Here is a 17779-nt window from a genome sequence, read left to right on the forward strand (position 1 = left end):
TTTTCTTGATTGTTGATAGTTAATTTTCGTGTACCATGTTCTTCGCAGCCATTGATGGCCAACCTCCAACTACTTTTTGCTCATCGTCGTCACTAACTTTTACCAACCCTTTCTTGATCATTACTTGTTTTTTTTCATATGTTTATGATAATTTAGCTCTAAGTTTACGATGAGTTTTAGGCGACTATGACAGAGTCATGCGATGAAAAGGGCTGACACGTATCTAAGCGTTGATAATTCTGAACATACATTATGTACATACAAGTTTTTCTATCTCTTGTCCAAGTGTAAGCAAAAAGAGAGGTTTCATGGGTAAGCCAAGGTTGAACACATGAGATTAATGCACTTAAGATTTTAATCATGCGATCTAATTTCATGTTGTATCTGTATAGTATAATTTTATGGACAATATAATTTTATGGAAAGTATAATTTAACTAAACATGCATAATTTTATGAATGTGAACTCAGTTATGTGTTGGGCAATGTGGATGCAATAATTTCTAAGTAATCAGGTGCAATACAAGGATAATAAGTCCATCAATGTGGATGGTTGTGTGATCTTGTCGTTATAGTGTCCTTGGTGATAGCCATATGCCTCACCACGTCCTTCACCATAGTCACACTGTCACCTTTGTTGTTGTAAGTCCAATCCTCCCCATCAAAAGTTGGGGTGATCTCTTCAATCATGATTGTAAGTGTTGGAGTATAGGTCATTCTAGATGAATGCAATAGTCACTATGTTATGTGGGCATGCATTAGTGTTTTGAGGACAACCACTTTCGACACATCCCATGTTCTCCATTTGCTTTACCGCTTGAACCAAACTTCCTACGATATTCACTTGAGTTAATGCCATGGACTGCAATGGGCGTTATTCATGGCGGTCATATGTCGTTGCAGCGCCACAACTGCATTCTTATAAAATCCTTCTTCCACGGAGAGAGCCAAAGTCATTATCCTCTCATCCTTGATTATTGTAGGTCATTGCATCTGTCGCCTTAATCTGGTTGTATGGGTTGTATGTAGTCCTTAACATCCCACCTATGAACGCAACATCAACGATCTGTTGTGTCATCTTGTTGAGCTCATCGTAGAAGACTTCCATCAAGATGCACTCAAGTACACCATTATGAGGGCATGCCTTAACCAACCTCTCACTACAAGAATTTTTGTCTCTAGCGACAATTTTTTCTAGCAACGTAAAAAAAAACTATGGGCAAAGATATGATATGCTGATATAAATTTCATTACGTGGGCACATCTTCGTTTTTGTCGACAAAAAATATAGACGTGGACAAAAACTAATGTATTGTGTGGGCATATATCATCGTTTTTGCTTACAAAAATATATACATGGGCAAAAAGTTGTGTGGTTGTAAGAACAACTATTAAGTTGAAGTTCTACCGATGTTTATTTTAGTTTATGGCCACGTATTGTTCAAACAAGAAATTGAGTTAGCTCTTGATTTTGGTTGCTATGAAATTAGAAAATACTAAGAACGCATAATTCGAGTGTTTTGATCTTTCTTTTTAAGTTAATCTCTTATTTCAACATGAGAATGATATCCCAAGAAACCTTAGAATGAAATGTTATGCAAATAGTTGGTGGTCAGGTACTTGAAATAATGCTTTTGTGTACATGCCTTATCATTGAAATTTTAGACTTGGTTTCTTGTAAATGCTATGCTACCTAATTTAGACAGGTAAACATTTGAAGTTATCTACCTAACATAGACCATGCATGTTGTTTAATTTGAACCTTCACATTAAAATGAGACTTTCATTTTAATGTATCTTTTTCAAGTTTGTGTAGTTTGAAGGAGCGAGAAATGAAGATTTTTTAACTGAGTTAACCATTTTTTCTTTATGTAATATTTTCTTTGTTCATTTTGTTATGCCAAAATGAAATTTAATATAGCTCATGATCCTTGGCACACTAGAGAATGATTGTTTGTCATATTCTGACTAAGTACTGAATTATGATTGTCATATTTTGACAAAATATTAATGGTTGTAAATATTTTCATTTTTAAATTTTTATTTGTAGCGTTCAATATATTTTGCTATAGGCAAGAAATTTATTATATATTTGAAATTTTATATAGAAGCATCCAATATTAATAATAAATGTGAAAAAAATTTAAATCGTTTTTGTTACGTTCTTTGTGTGGGTAGAAATATGTTGGCAATTAGAAAGCTCTGGCGACGTTCGATGCATGGGCAAAAAAGAAATAAATATTATTAAAAACAAATGTAGCGTGGAAAAACAATTTGCCGACAAAAACCTTTTCGTTGGCCGAAACAGTTTTTGCCCACGTTTAAGTTTATTTTTGTCGTCATGATGATAATCGTGGGTAAAAATATATTTATGTCAATGGTTTTTTTCGTGGCCAGAAAATATATGTTGCTGATGGAATGAAGTATGATGAGCTCCATCTCAAATATGGCATTGTCGCCAAATACGGGGTAGGCAATACCACGATTGAAATCGTACACGCTTAGCAATGCATACTCCTTAGGTATTTCCAAATTGTGGACTATAAGGATGAGATTTTCTTGTCCTGGGGTGGCATTGTTGTTGAGAGAGACCTTGTTGTTGTTTGTGATTCTGTTAGCCTCTGTAGCATCTGTCTTTGTGTTCTTCTTCTTTGTCAAAAAGTTCATTCAATTTTAGGGTCAAATTTGAATTTCGGATGCTCTCCATCACTCATAAACTTATTCATATGTTCTTCTGGTATACATATGATTCAATTGAGATTGATCTTTGTACATGAGATTAGGGCACAAATTAAATCCAAAAGTAAATCAATTAATTCTTCGATAATGGCGAATATGATAGGGTCATGCAATAAAAAGGGTTGCCACCTACCTAATTAAGCGTAACAAATTAAGACATGTAGTGTACTTACAAGTTTTCCTCTCTCTTGTCCAAATGTAAGCGAAAAAAGAGGTATCCTGGATAAGCCAAGGTCGAACACAGGGAATTAATGCACTTAAGATTTTAATCATGCGCTATCTATAAAATATAATATTATGAAAAGTACATTTTAACATGCATAATTTGAAGGATGTGAACTCAGTTATGTGTTAGGCGATGTGGATGCAAGAATGTCTAAGTAATCAGATGCAATACAAGGATAATCAGTTTATCAAGGTGATACAAAGCATTTATTAACTTCAAATTTAAGGCAAGCAATCTCTAACGCTTTCACCATACTTGCTCGTCTTTCAAGATCCAAGTACTTGATGTTACTAGATGATTTATATCTAATCCATATGACTAATTTATATGCAACTTGTCCTATATTAAGTCAAGCAACCTCTCGATGCCTTATCGTTGCATTCTGATATGTATGTTAAAAAGGAATCCAGCGACAATAATATATTACTACATTCTTTTCACTGCTTGTTTAGTTAAATTCAGGGCATCACTTTGTTGAGGGACAACATTCATATTACTGCATTGTTTCTTCATTTAACTTAACAAAATAAATAATATAGACATCCAGATTGTCTAGTACTAATTACACCTCATGTTTTATCCTTTTTACAAAGAACCAATAATATGAATAGATAAAGAAACGAGAGAATGGAAATAGAAGGAAATTATATTCATAACTAAAACTTTAGGTCTTTCAATTATGAGGTTTAAATTATAGATACAACATAAAAATTTTAACTGGAAGTAAAAGGATGTGTGTCCATCCTTTGAGTATAATTACCAGTGCCCATCGGCTATGTTTCTACCTATTACATTGAGTGGAAGCATGGATGAGGATTTCTCTCAATTGTGTTCCAATCTCTCACCTAAAACAAAGAAAAAGAATGAAGGATAAAGTGAGCTTGTTCTTCAAAATTTTGCACACTTTTTCTGAAGAGATGACCTTCTATTTATAGGCTAGGACAAATGAGACAACATTTTCCGGGCTTCATTAATTCTCTGATAAAGTTGTTCAGTGTCGCAGACATTCCCTTCGTCCTTCTCTAACATTTACACCACAATTTTGTCTTCTAGCAATGTAAATTGCCTAGCTTCATTTCTATGATCACCGGGTGGTCGCCTGTCTCCTTGCCTGACATTTGTCGCTTGATTACTCCTCTCTTTTTCCCCTAAAAACCTACATTAAAACATATGAACTGTCATAAACAGACATAAAACTCTTTTGCTAGGATCTTTCATCAACCACCTCGAGAAACTAAGAATTATGCCTATGAGAGGATAGACTTTCCTCTTCCTTGAACTTAACAGGAGTAACTTAAGAAAGTTTTAGTGGTTTGAAAATGTTCAAAAAATAAACCCCACAGAGCTTGTAAGCGTAATTGTCTTATTTCATATATTTAGTTTCACATTTTCTTCCTTTTTCCTGCATTGAAACTTCATTGTTCTACCTAAAAGGCAACAATAACTTGTATATCTAGGATGTAATGTTTTCGATCTTGGATGTAATGTTTGAGATGATATAAGTTGATTTAAATCAAGGACTCTTTACACATAACTATGTATGCTTAATTCTTTTATTACCTTCTTACATGGTTAACTTGAGTTATTAAAATAGTTCATATTCCAATGCATGACGTCTATTCCAAAATCATTTCTTCTCTAGATAAAACAAGGTATTAGGATATCCACTAACAAACAAATTCTAACAAGGATACTCAAACCCAATTCACTATATTAAAATTTAACACCATAAATTTACAAGACAAGTGACATAAAAATTAAAATGATGTATATCAAAACACAATAATTTGTTTTTAGTGTGTTAATTGTTGAAGCTACTCATTTCTATTTTCCAACAACATAGGTGGTACTTTCCAATGGTCCAAAGGCTAGGAAGATTATGCTGTTTTCCCAAAAAAAGTAAAGCTAAAGTCCATGAAAATAAAATTAGGAAAAAGAAAAGGTTGCAAAATTATATAAATGATGATCCATAAAACTAATAATAATAATTATAAAACAAAAAAAAAAAGGTAGAATTAGATTAAGCACTTAATTAAGGAAGAATGGAAAGAGTCCATATCTTGTATGTCTTTGTCCAACAGATTTTGTAGTTGAAAGTTGAAAGTAACTTTAAAAGAAGAACCAATCTTAATGAAAGCTACTTCTTGCCTCCATATCTTTAGACCAAACACCAAACAACACAAGGTTTTCTTTTTTTTTTTTTTTTTTTTCACAATAATTGTATTCCACTTTTGCCCCTTTTTTTCTCCTTTAAGGCAACTTCAAAATACTATATATATATACACATCAAACTTAGTTTTAAAACATCAAGTCATTCATGGAGAAAAAATAAATAAAAGAACTCATGAGTTTAGACTCAATGAAAAAGTTCAAATGTGTTTTGAAGTTTTTATTATGTACCTAACATGTCTAAGTTAATAATTTCTCATTTGTGTTTCTAGTTAGATGTTAGTATATGGTGAAATTGAAATATATATAAAGTTAGGTTTTCTATTTCTTTTGAGGAAATTTAGTTACATTATTAGACTTTTTTTCAAACTTTTTCTTATAGTTAAAAAGCTTGCTTTTTATCTTTTTGGTTAAAATTTTTTGTTCTTCTACATTCAAATTTGTTCCATTTTAGTACTTGTACTTTTCAGTAAATCTTAAATTTGAAATTGATTAAAAATCATAATAATTTTCATACAGAAACTCAACAGGTGTATATTTTTTTTAGTGAAAATGCTAATTTAGTAACAAAAAGCTATAATAAACTAATAGTGAAGACTAAATTTAAGATTTATTGAAAGTTTAAGGATTAAAATTGGACATTTGAAAGTACATCAACTAAAATTGAACAAACACTAAAATATAGGGATCAAAATTAATTTTAACCTATCTTTTATCATTCTTTATATTATAATATTTTTTAGAATTTATTTAGTTGGTTGTTTTGAAGGAAGGTTTAGGACAAACTAAAGAATAAACGAAAAAAAGTGAAATTCCATACCCACTTATGAATGTGATTTGTCAAGTTTATTTGACCATTTGATACCAAATCGCATATTTAAAAGCTAAAACTGTAACTAACCGAAATCAAATCAAAGGTACCAAACTGATAATTAAACATTAACATGAGCATAGCTTTAGTAACATGAAATATACCTCTTCAATCAAATACTCTATATATGTTATAAGAAGTCCAATTTAGTAAAAAAATTGAAAGCAATTAGTAGAAAATTCGGAAATTTATACAGGACATGTAGCTAAACATACTAATTAAGAAGTGTGATGGTTAGAAACTGCAGTAAGAAGCACAATTTAAGGCCCCTCACCTACAAAAGAAGCACTTCTGCTTGGCTTACATCATAATAAGCATATACTCTATTAACTATTAAAAGAAGAAAAAAGCACCAAGCAAAACCACTTGCCAGCACCACACTACTGCTGATTACTACTACTACCATTGCTAAACTAACCCAAAATTATTAAAGATAAAACTCCAACATCAACACAATATTAGGATTCAGTCTTTCGCTCTGAATCCAGGCTATCTAAGGATGATGGAGAAACAATCTTGCTCTCCCTACTCATCTTCTTTACTTCTTCACTTGAACATATGAAGATCCTCTTCACCATCTTACAAAACTCTGGCCATGGATCGTCCCCCACAAGCATCATGTCGTTTTCGTCGTCTGTGAAAACGATAGACCATTTGTTTATTCCACGAAGTTCTCCTTTTATTTCAAACACATTTTCAAGCTCGTCTATCAGATCTTCATACCCTTCAAGTGTTGTCAAGTCTACCGCTCGACCTACTGCAACTCCTTGCATTTGTACCTTCTCAATAATTCAATATTGGTTTTTTTAGTCAAATGGAAAATAAAATATAACATTCCTGTAAAGGAGAAATTGATGAAGTATGCAGGGCTCTGTTTACACCTTTGTACGTGTTCTTGACGATAGATTTGAGATGTGTTTCGTTTGTGTTCCCTTTGTCAACAGCTCGGTTGAGAGTTGCTGCTCCTTTGAAGGCTGTGAGAGGTTTCCCGCATCGACTTGAGGTGTCACAACAGCTGTAACTACAGGTTCTTTGGCACCATCGGTCACCATCATTAGGCAAGACGATCTTCTTTCCAAGGTAGGGACAATGCTACAGTTATTTTTCAAATCGATTCCAAATATTCGGCAACCAAGAGAAATGTCGGGTTTACTCCCTTTCTCCAATTGATCGGGCTGTATGAGGTCACTACTAGGCTTTGAAGTGACAGATGAAGAATAAGGAGAGGATAGTGGATGTTTTTGTTGAACAAGTTCTCTTTCAAATGTTGAATCTGGGTAAAGGTTCAAGGAAATATTGAGTGGAGGAGAAGGCCAAATGCCTTCAACATTTGCTACTGGATTACAATGGCTGCTATTGCTATCAAGTTTTCGCTGTCCGAGAGCCCAGACAACCCGGTTGTTGCTGCTTTGAACTTCATTCGTACCACTTAGTTGGGATATTTCGTGAGAAATCGTCGATCCTTGGAGCCAAAATCCTGAAGGAGCTGAACCAGAAGTAACTTCTACAGCCCCAATCATCAAGGATTGAAATCAAACACAATGACACGGAAGAAACTAATTCTTCAGAATAAGAAAACAAACAGTTTTCCCCTTACCAGGAGGAGGAATCTCAACAGGACGGGCCCTTTTACTCTTTATAGCAGGATGAGTGAAGTTTAAGGAGGCAGAAGGTACAAAGGGTTCGATCTCCCATGGAGAAACTCGCTCGGGCCTTTGAATCGTAGCAGGTTCATCCCATTGAATCTAATAATGCCAAGTATTAGAAGAAGTTGTGCATCACAAGTAGGCCATCAAAAGTGTAGATCAACAAACTATCTTCACCTTTAGAGATCGCCATTTTGAATCCGACCATTGCGGAGACATATCACCAACACCAACAATAGTTCCAGTGAACCTAAAATCATAATTAACAAAAAACAAATATTCAATGGCTTGAAAGAAAACAAATTTATTGAGTTACATCAGTGGCACCTTCTCTCTGGTGATTCTTCTCCTTCAAATCTCATCTTGAAGCGCATCCCCACTTCATAACCATTTTTAACAGTCTCCAAGTATTTGTTTAAGCTGATGATGAATTGGCTAGTTCTGAAGATGAAGGTTCATTAGAGTTGAATCATAGCCAAAGGTCTGAAATTTAGTTTGAAGAAACAAACCTCGGTTTGTAATACACAACGAAATAGGTCTGGGTACGAACAGCATGAGAAGCAGTGGCAAGAACTCCAAGATGCATACTGTGGCTAGATATCACAGAGGAAGGCATCAAGCTCTGCTGCCGAGCCTGCCGCCGAACGCCAACCCTCAGTTCTCCATTGTCACCCCTAACAATTGAACCACTTGTCAACTTTCATACACCAAAATGCAAAACAATGTTCAAAACCACTTAAGGGGCAAAAAAAACACTCAAAATCTACAGCATCAATGAATAAACCTTAAGAAAACAAAAGCATCCCCAGCAACCAGCCGTTTTGATGTAACAAATGTACTCCACCCCGTAGTTAGCAAATGCCTCCGCGGTTGACCTGTTACAGAAGTACAACAAATTGACTTCAAAGACTATAGATCATTGACATAAATACATGCTTCGAATTTCGTAATAAACTGACTATAATGGAAAATCAGTATATACAAAAATGAAGTACCTCTGAAAATATGCTTAAATTTCCACTCATAACCATGAAGATCCTTGGCAGCTAACTCCTGAGTTGGGGTGGATTGACTCATATCCTATGATTAATGAAAGAAATAACCATTAAGAAACGAAGCCACAAAAATGGAAGAAAAAGGAGAGTAATAGTAGAAAGATTTACAAGGGGAGGAAGACATTCAGTGGCATGCTTTCTAAGAACTGAGAAACCTCCATGAGTGCTAGTATCAGAAGCAGTCAAAATCTTACAAAAAGAATGAACAGTTTGCCTTGTACGCTCAGGTGGCTCTGGATCAGCGCTTTGGGGCTCACTTTGCTGTCTCATCCACCAACCAAAAACATCACAACACAATCAAGAAACAACAAACAATTTCAATCTTGTGGTTATCATTAGAGAGAGAGAAAGAGACTATAAATGAAAGAAAGTTAAACAGTTTCTAAATGTACTATTCCCCTTGAAATTTGAGGCAAGTTCATTTTTTTTTCCATAACCCCCCCCCCCCCCCCCCCCAAACCCAAAAAGCAAAGGAAAAACAGAAGGAAGGATTAAAGCTAAAAAGTAAAAATATATGCATACATCAGCCTCTGGGTATAAAGTGATTTGAGCATAGACTTCATCCGTTTCCTTTTCAGCCTGAAAAATTGAAAGCAAAAGAAGAAAACAAACATGAAGAATCAACAGAAACAAAGTAGGTAAGAGTACATGAACAAAAGAGAATACAAGAAATACCAGCAAACGAATGTTAACAACACGACATAGGATCTTGGGAGGGAGATCAAAATGAGGGATTTGGTGATTAAGCTCCTGATTTGTGGACTCTTCCAACTGATGAGAACCAAAAAGCAGAAGAAGTTTTAGCCTCTAAGATTATGAGGGGGTTTTGTTTCAAGGGTGAAACTGAAAAAGAGATGACAAAATACTTGTTCCATATGACCCTGAGGGAAGTAAAAAACCCTTTCTCCATCGACAGGAACTTCAACAAGAGGTCCTGCACATGCCTTCCACAGTTCTTCATACAGATCCTCACCTTCCAAACCTACCCACCAAACAAAATCAATCAAACACTCCAAATACACCTTGAAATTTCAAAATCCTTTGGGTCTTTTGATAAACACCAAAATTTAAAAAAAAAAAAAAAAAAAACAGAGAGATTCAACTGGGTTTAACCTTTGCGAGACTCCCCTGGATTCTCTTCGTAAAGCGTCATCCAAATTGAAAAAATGGGTCTCAGTCTAAAATGCCAAAGATTGAAGAACAACAAGAAAAACCAAAGAAGAAGAGGAGAAAGTAGAGAAAGGGGAAAAAGCTCTCTCTCTCTTGCTCTGTTTTTCACAGTCTGAAAGAATGGCAAACTGTCGTGCTACTGCTACCCCATCTACCGATCAATCAAAGGACAAGCCACAGAAGAAAGAAAGAGAGAGGAAAAAAGCTAAGAAAACAGGACGGTTAAGCAAGCAATCATAATTAACCGTACAAGTTTATTTTTCCCACCCTCGTTTCCTTTTTCTGCTTTTTTTCTGTAACAGACTGTGTCTGTGATTATTATCTGCTCAATTTCTTTCTCTCCCTCATCTCCTTCAGTTACAAATCAAGCTTTCTGCAGCATAGAAAAACGCTTCCGAGGGAAAAAAAAATTGTTGGTTTGTCTTTAATTTCTCTGTTTCTCTCTAAAAGAACTGACTTAACGTTACCAAATCCCCAAAAAATGGCTTTTCTGAGAGGCCTCTGTTGTGTTGCCTATCCATTTCTGCCTGCAAGAGCTGTCGCCGTCTATGATAAAAAGAAATTTCTCTCTCTCTCTCTCACTCTCTATTATGTATGTAGAGAGTGTTTTTGAATTTTGTTGAACAGTTGTGGGAATTGGAATGGAGAGAGAGGTATAATATAATGGAATCATGGAGGTCTGACTCTGTTTTTTTGTTTCAGTCCCACAAAGCAAAGCTTACAATTTTCAATACCCTTTCAAATTCTGCCATCTCATTTCATTCACCATTTTTTCTCTCTTTCAAAATGGGTCCATTCTATTCTCTTCGATTTTTGCACAAACAAAGCTCTGTTTTTCTAACTTTTTTTTGCTCAAATAGGGAGGGGGGCCATTCCTAATTTTCTTTCCTTTATTTTCTTTTGTTCTTTCTTTCTTTTTTGGTTAAAAAAATTAAAATTTTGGGTTTTTGAATACTATACTATAGTTTTGAAGTTTGGAATAATAAGTTTGTGTTCTCTCTCTCTCTTTTTTCTTGGGAGGGGGTGTTAAACTTTGAAATGGGTTCTAAAAATATCTTCCATAAATGATGTAAGTTCATGTGGTAAGGTAGTCTATATGTACAAATTTAATGGACATATATTATGAATACATACAACAAAGTTAAAAGATTATCACACTTTTTTGAGCAAAAATGATACCACACAACTTCATTGTTTTGCAAAACTGATAAAAACGAAGCACGACTCACATATACAAAATGTAAAATGTCACAAATACCCTCGTTATTTATATACATTTGATACACCTACTATCATTTAATATACATAATACTCCTTGACACACATTATATAAATTTGACACTGTTTGATAACCTTTGAATCTTAATACACTTGATGCACATGATTATCACACTTCAATCCGCAAGACAGGCAAAACGTAGGAAGTAATGCGGATAGGACGTGATTTAGTTTTAAACTTTGCGATTAGTATTATCGTCTAGCTCATTCTCAACTTCTTTTAAACTATCGAGCGAAACTCAAAACACAACGGGAGTCCACTTAAACGCCAATTGCAATAAGTAACATAATCTGAAACGTACACTTTTAACGTCTGGTGGCTTCCTCAACTCGATGCAAGCCCTTCAACCTTCTTCTTTACTTGGCTTAAACGTCAAATCTTTGAATATAAAATTTTAAAACGTAAGTCTAAAAGACTTATTGAGGTTTTATGAAATCTGTTTCGTCAAATCATAAATATCAACACAAATCAGTTTATCAATAAACACTTTATTTTGCAAAATATGTCAAAATGCATATAAACAATTTTACAATAGAATTAAATCAACTCGCAAATCATATCAATACACATTTCGCATAAACACCAATTAGTCAATTATTCTTTTCGTCAAGGATTCCAAATCGTTCTCTACGCTTGGTCTCATTACCTCGCGTTTAGACTATTGTATTAACACCATTCGAGAACATACAGATTCGTCCTTGTTGCTCATGTCGTTAAGCTTTATATGCTTCTTTCAACGCATAAATCACCTTCTTATTACCATGTAGCCTCATACACCCCATGGTAGTCTTAACTTTTTATGTGCACGTAAAAGTTAGCATCATCTCAATGGTACAACTTCAATGGTACAACTAATGGTTTGAAAACCAGTTATAGTATTGAAATGATCATAATCATCAAATCAAGTTTTAACATTATAAATCACGCTTGAAAACATATAAATTTTTCATAGAAATCTCCTTTAAAACACTTCTCATTTGAATTCTTTTTTCAAATTAGTAAAGAGAAATCATAATAAAGTTTTTAACATAAATTCATTTGAGAGAAAACACTCACCACACTTTACCAAAGATCTTTTTCTTCATTCTCTTTTCGCAGAGTCTTCTCGCGGAACAAACCACAACACTTAATACTTTGTTTTTCTTCTTCTCGTCAAAGCAAAGCAAACAACATTTTAGCTTTTTTTTTTAATAAAATCTTTGTGTTCGCTTAATGACAAAGTTATCTATTTATAGAGCCCTTAAACAAACTTAGTCATACTTTAACTCTTCTCAATTTGACAGCTCTACTTAAAACTTTACACGTGTAAATTTAATATTTAACTGAGTCATGATTAAATCCTTAATCTTACACATTAACTACTGTCAAATCAGATTTGACATTTTCTTCTTACCTTTCTTCTCGTCCAACTCCATTTTTTGAATAACTTCAACCACTCAACATAACTTTCGAATAACTCTTTTTCTCGCGAAGACTCTTGTGACTCAAAACGCCCAACTCCTTCTTTTCTCAAATTTTCTCACGAATTGACTTCTTAATCACAAAATTTATATTTAACCATAAAAGATTTTATCTCTTAACCCTTTTCACGGATTAATTCAAATGCCAACTTTTTATCGCAAAGTGTTACTTCAAAATACCTCATTTTATCCAAAACGCAAATTTTCAAAACACTTAACCACATTTTTTTTTATACTCAAATTAGAAACAAGTCTCACAATAACACTCTTTGATATACCCAATATTTTTTTATACACTTGAAACACCTTGATACACTTAATACTTCTTGTTACACTTTATTCTTCTTAATACACTTGATATTTTTAGGTCTTCATACACTTAAAAGGCTTCATTGATGAGTTTATACACTTGATGTAGCTAATAAATATGTTATGCTTCATTAGTACACTTAACAAATTTGTTACACTTGATGTACGTGATATATTTGATACAGCTGAAGTACTGCAAATATACTTAGTATTTTTCATTGATACATTTGTTTGGTTAAATACACTTGATTGATTAAATACACTTGATATGCTTGAAGCCCTACTTATACACTCGATACACTATTGATATACACTTGCAAAGTCGATTGATATAGTTGATAATAATTCACTTTAGTGATATACTGATGTACTTTAATAATATATTGTTGATATACTTGATAATAATACGCTGAGTTATATCATTCATATACTTAATAAAATTAAAAAATCAAAATTATGTAACAAGTATATCAACTAACTAATACATATAATATAAGTACATCACAACACTGATATACTGATACAAAGTAAAATCAAAACAAAACCAACATAAAACAAAATCATTTGAAATCAAATTGAACTCAAAAAACACATCGAAGAAAGTAGAGAAAAATCACAAATGAAGTTAAATGACTCCGATCAATGACCATTATATTTTCATATTGCAATTAATGTACCATTAATAGCTCGAAATCAAAGTTAAGACAGAAAGAAGAAATTGTTTTTTCCGTATAAAGAAATTATTATTAGGACCTTAAAAGTGGAAAAAGAAATAAGGGGTGAGTACGAAACTGAAAAAAAGGAAGAAGAAATAAGTTATTAAACGGTAGTTTGGAAATAATAACAAATTTAAAAAGTAGACTATTTTAAAAAGTGAGAATTTTGTTATATTTGCAAAATTCTAAAACAATGTGCTATATTTGCTATATGATATTTTCAAAAGGCTGTCCATTCCAATTTTTTTATATTTATTTTATATCAAAGATATATTTACATCCACTTACATAATCAATTATTATATATTAACTTTTTATACTAAAATATCAGTTTAGTTAAGTTTTTGTTAACATCAACTTCCATCTTATTTCGATGAGAGTCTACATTGATATTTTTAATAACAAATTAATGTCAAAGTTAAAAAGGTTAATGAACGCCCGTTGGGTAGACAATTTGAATTTTTTTTTTTTTAACAAAAACAGAGTTAGATTTCATGGTTTTACTCATGTGTTTGATAGTAGAATTCGAGAATTAGATTCTAATTTAAATAATTGTAGATGAGTTAAACTCTTGATAATAATTTATTATTATTTTATTTATGAACATGTTTTATGTTTAAAAAAAAAGTATAATTATTGTTTTGTAACATTATATAATTTATATAAAAAAGTTGACATTTTGATCCTACGATTTGGAATAAGTTAAAATTTAGATCTTATGATTTACAATTAGAATTTACTCTATCGGATTTGATAAAAGTAAATAATTACTAAAGTAAGGCCGGTTTAAGAGGATTTAACAAATTATAGGAACTATATATGAAATTAACTCTTATGTTACAACTTTATCTAAATTTCATATAACTCTCATGTTACAATTTTATCAAAGTCATAGGAACAAACTTAGAGTTTAACTTAATTTAATATATGATACATTCAATAATACATATTTTGATTTCGAGAAATTGAATTTAAACAACCTATTACATTTCTATATCTTTTATTCATGTTTAATATATTTGTGTATTTTAAAATTTAAAATTCAAATTATAGATATAAAGAAAACATAAAGAGTGTTGTTTTTAGGCTTGGTGGTATTTGAATCATAAAATTCAAAAATAGAATCTCAAAATATAGAATTTAATTTGAATTTAGGTTGTGTGCCGAACATGTATATATTCGTTTAAATTTGAAAACATATAACAAAATTTGAAGTGTAAACTAAACAAGCCCAAAATTTCTTAAATTCTATAAACAAACTATAAAGTTTAAGAGTATTTTATATAATTAAACATTTATGAGATGTGATCTAACTTTTTCTAAGATTAAGTGAGAGATTCGTATTATAGACCTTCAAGATAGTAAATTGTTATTTATCGATCTGCTTAGGAAGTGTAAGACCTGTTTTTAATTTGTGAGTATAAGAAGTAAAATTTGGCTAAGTATTAAAGAAGTTGGCGTTTGAATAAATCTACAGAAATGATTAAGCTATAAAAAATTTTGTGGTTAAGTATAAGTTTTGCGATTAAGAAGTTAATTCGCTAGAAAGATTTGAGAAAATATGGATTTGCAGTAAAATCTATAAGTCTAAACGCTCTCAAAAGAAAGTCTTCATGTAAGTTAAGAAGTGAAGTTTTGACTAAAACGACTAGGTCTTTGGGTAGTTTTCGCGATAAGAACCAACGGTTACGCGATGAAGAAGTTGCGAGGAAACCTTGAAGTTTAAAATTGCGATAAGTGTTCTAAGCGAGTAAAAGTTTGTTAGTTCGCAAGAAGGTTTCTTGTAGTAAAAGTACAATCACACGATAAGATTATTTGCGAGAAGTGTTAAGTGGTTAAAGTTATTTGCGGTACGGGGTTAGGCGAGAAGTAAGGTCTGCCGAATAAAATGTCAAATCTGATTCGACAGAGTTAACATATAAGATTAAGGAGTTAAGCATGACTGAATTGAGTATTAAATTTACACGTGTCAAGTTTTAAGCAGGAGCTAGCAAATTGAGAATAATGTAAGCATGACTATGATAGTTTTAAGCGCTCTATAAATAGATGACTTGGTCATTAAGTAAGCATAAAAGATTTTATTTATAAAAGAAGAGCTAAAATGCTGATGTTTTGCTTTGGCAAGAAGAAGAAAAACAAAGTGTTAATGTTAAAAGTTTTTGTTCCGCGAGAAGGCTCCAGCATAAGAGAAGGAAGAGGAAAATTTTTGGTAAAGTGTGGTGAGTGATTTTCTTTTTAAAAGTTTTGTGGTTCCGCTTTACTATTTTGAAGAAGAATTCAAATGAAAAGTGTTTCAAAAGAGATTTCTATGAAAAGTTTATATGTTTTCAAGCATGATTTATAATGTTAAAGCTTGATTTGATGACTATGATTTTCATACTATTAAATGGTTTTCAAACCATTAGTTGTTTGTTTGAGATGATGCTAACTTTTATGTGCACATAAAGAATCAAGGACATCATGGGGTGTATAGTCTACATGGTGAGAAGTACGTTGGCTTATACATTGAAAGGTGCGTATAAAGCTTAGCGACTTGAGCAACAAGAACGAATCTGTATGTTTTTTGATGTTGTTGATACAGTAGTCTAAACGCGAGGTAATGAGACCAAGCGTAGAGAACAATACGGGATCCTTGACGCAAAGAATAATTAACTAATGTGTGTTTGTTTGAGATTATTTATGTTATGCGAAAAAGATGTGTTATGCGTGTTTATGTGAAATGTATATTGATATGATTTACGGATGATTTAATTCTATGGTGAAAATGAACACATGCGTTTTGACATGTTTTACGAAATAAGTGTTTAATTGATAAGCTGATTTGTGTTGGTATTTATATATATTTGACAAAAAGGATTTATCAAAGGGTCGTATTGCTAAAAGAATTTCGCAAAACCTCACTAAGTCATTTAGACTTACGTTTTAAAATTTTCATCTTCCAAGATCAGGTGTTTAGGCCAAGTAGAGAAGAAGGTTGAAAGATTTGCGACGAGATTTCTCCAAACATTTTGGAAATAGTTAAACATTAGTGATTTGATCAAAATGTTGTAATTATGTATCAAATGTCTGTTATTAATAAAGTATACGTTTTGATATGTATTTATGATACTTGGCGTTTAGGTTGACTACTGTTACGTTTTGATTTTTGTTGATAGTTTAAAAGGAGTTGAAATAACATTTTGCGATAAGAAAATTTCAAGGTTGTAACAAACTCACATCTTATTCCTACTCCTTCGACGTTATCATCGCAGTACGGTTTGAGGTGTGACAGGAAGTGTTTGGTTGGGGATAAAAATATAGAGTTGAGTTAAATTGAGTTGGTAATTATTTAGCGAAGTAATTATGGAGTGGGTCCAGTGAAGTGAAGTCTTTAATTATTTAGTGAAGTCTTTAATTATTCTTGAATCAAATGGTTGGTGTCACACTCTAATTCGCAAGACAACCAAATGTAGCAAGTAGTGTGAATATGATACGATTTAACTTACACTTTGGAACTGGTCTTATCGCTAAGCTTATTCTCAACTCCTTATAAACTATCAACAAAACTCAAAACACAATGGTAGTCAACTTTAAATGCCAAAAATGATAAATAACATAACCAAAACGTACACTTTATTAATAATAGGCATTTGGTAAGAATATACAATTACAACATTTTGACCAAACATAAATAACAACTCTTAAACGGCCAGTGGCTTTCTCAACTTCCCGCAAGCCCTTCAACTTTCTTCTTTACTTGGCCCAAACGCCAAATCCTGGAAGATAAAAACATAAGTCTAAAAGATTTAGTGAGGTTTTATGAGATCCTTTTTGCTATGTTGTATAGTAAATCATTTTCACCAAATCATAAATACCAACACAAATCAGTTTATCAATAAATACTTTATTTAATACATGTAATCATTTTTACAATAGAATTAAATAACTCGCAAATTATATCAGTATGCATTTCGCATAAACATCAATTAGTCAATTATTCTTTTTGTCAAGGATTCCGAATCGTTCTCTACGCTTGGTCTCATTATCTCACATGTAGACTATTGTATTAACAACATCCGAGAACATACAAATTCGTTCTTGTTGCTCAGACGACTAAACTGTATACGCTTCTTTCAACACATAAGTCAACTACTTATCACG

At 32.4% G+C, this 17779-nt stretch overlaps 1 protein-coding gene across 2 annotated transcripts; it reads right to left on the reverse strand.

Annotated features, from left to right (window-relative positions):
- Positions 1 to 6111: 6111 nt before the first annotated feature.
- On the reverse strand, positions 6112 to 10577 carry LOC101205805 (auxin response factor 18). 2 transcript variants are annotated; one of them, XM_004139595.3, is made up of 13 exons: positions 9819 to 10571; positions 9572 to 9687; positions 9381 to 9476; positions 9228 to 9284; positions 8814 to 8966; positions 8646 to 8730; positions 8435 to 8525; positions 8160 to 8324; positions 7978 to 8091; positions 7828 to 7900; positions 7602 to 7749; positions 6886 to 7508; positions 6112 to 6783 (listed from the first exon to the last, which is right to left on the reverse strand). In XM_004139595.3, the coding sequence occupies exons 1-13, from the start codon at positions 9856 to 9858 to the stop codon at positions 6463 to 6465; spliced, it is 2082 nt and encodes a 693-aa protein (XP_004139643.1). In that variant the 5' UTR covers positions 9859 to 10571; the 3' UTR covers positions 6112 to 6462. The 2 variants fall into 2 exon arrangements, with proteins under 2 accessions (XP_004139643.1, XP_011659155.1); XM_011660853.2 differs by having other exon boundaries at positions 6371 to 6783; positions 6886 to 7490; positions 9819 to 10577.
- Between the last annotated feature and the right edge of the window lie 7202 nt (positions 10578 to 17779).

Source organism: Cucumis sativus, chromosome 7, assembly GCF_000004075.3.
Source record: "Cucumis sativus cultivar 9930 chromosome 7, Cucumber_9930_V3, whole genome shotgun sequence".
NCBI classification, from domain to species: Eukaryota; Viridiplantae; Streptophyta; class Magnoliopsida; order Cucurbitales; family Cucurbitaceae; genus Cucumis; species Cucumis sativus.

What these genes read in the sequence shown, in the direction of transcription:
- LOC101205805 (XM_004139595.3), bottom strand. Translation starts at nt 9,858, where the DNA reads ATGACGCTTTACGAAGAGAATCCAGGGGAGTCTCGCAAAG. An exon ending in TTGTTAACATTCGTTTGCTG is followed by an intron (nt 9,285 to 9,380) that starts GTATTTCTTGTA and finishes TCAATTTTTCAG; the next exon opens with GCTGAAAAGGAAACGGATGA. An exon ending in GTTGTGTATTACAAACCGAG is followed by an intron (nt 8,092 to 8,159) that starts GTTTGTTTCTTC and finishes CTTCATCTTCAG; the next exon opens with AACTAGCCAATTCATCATCA.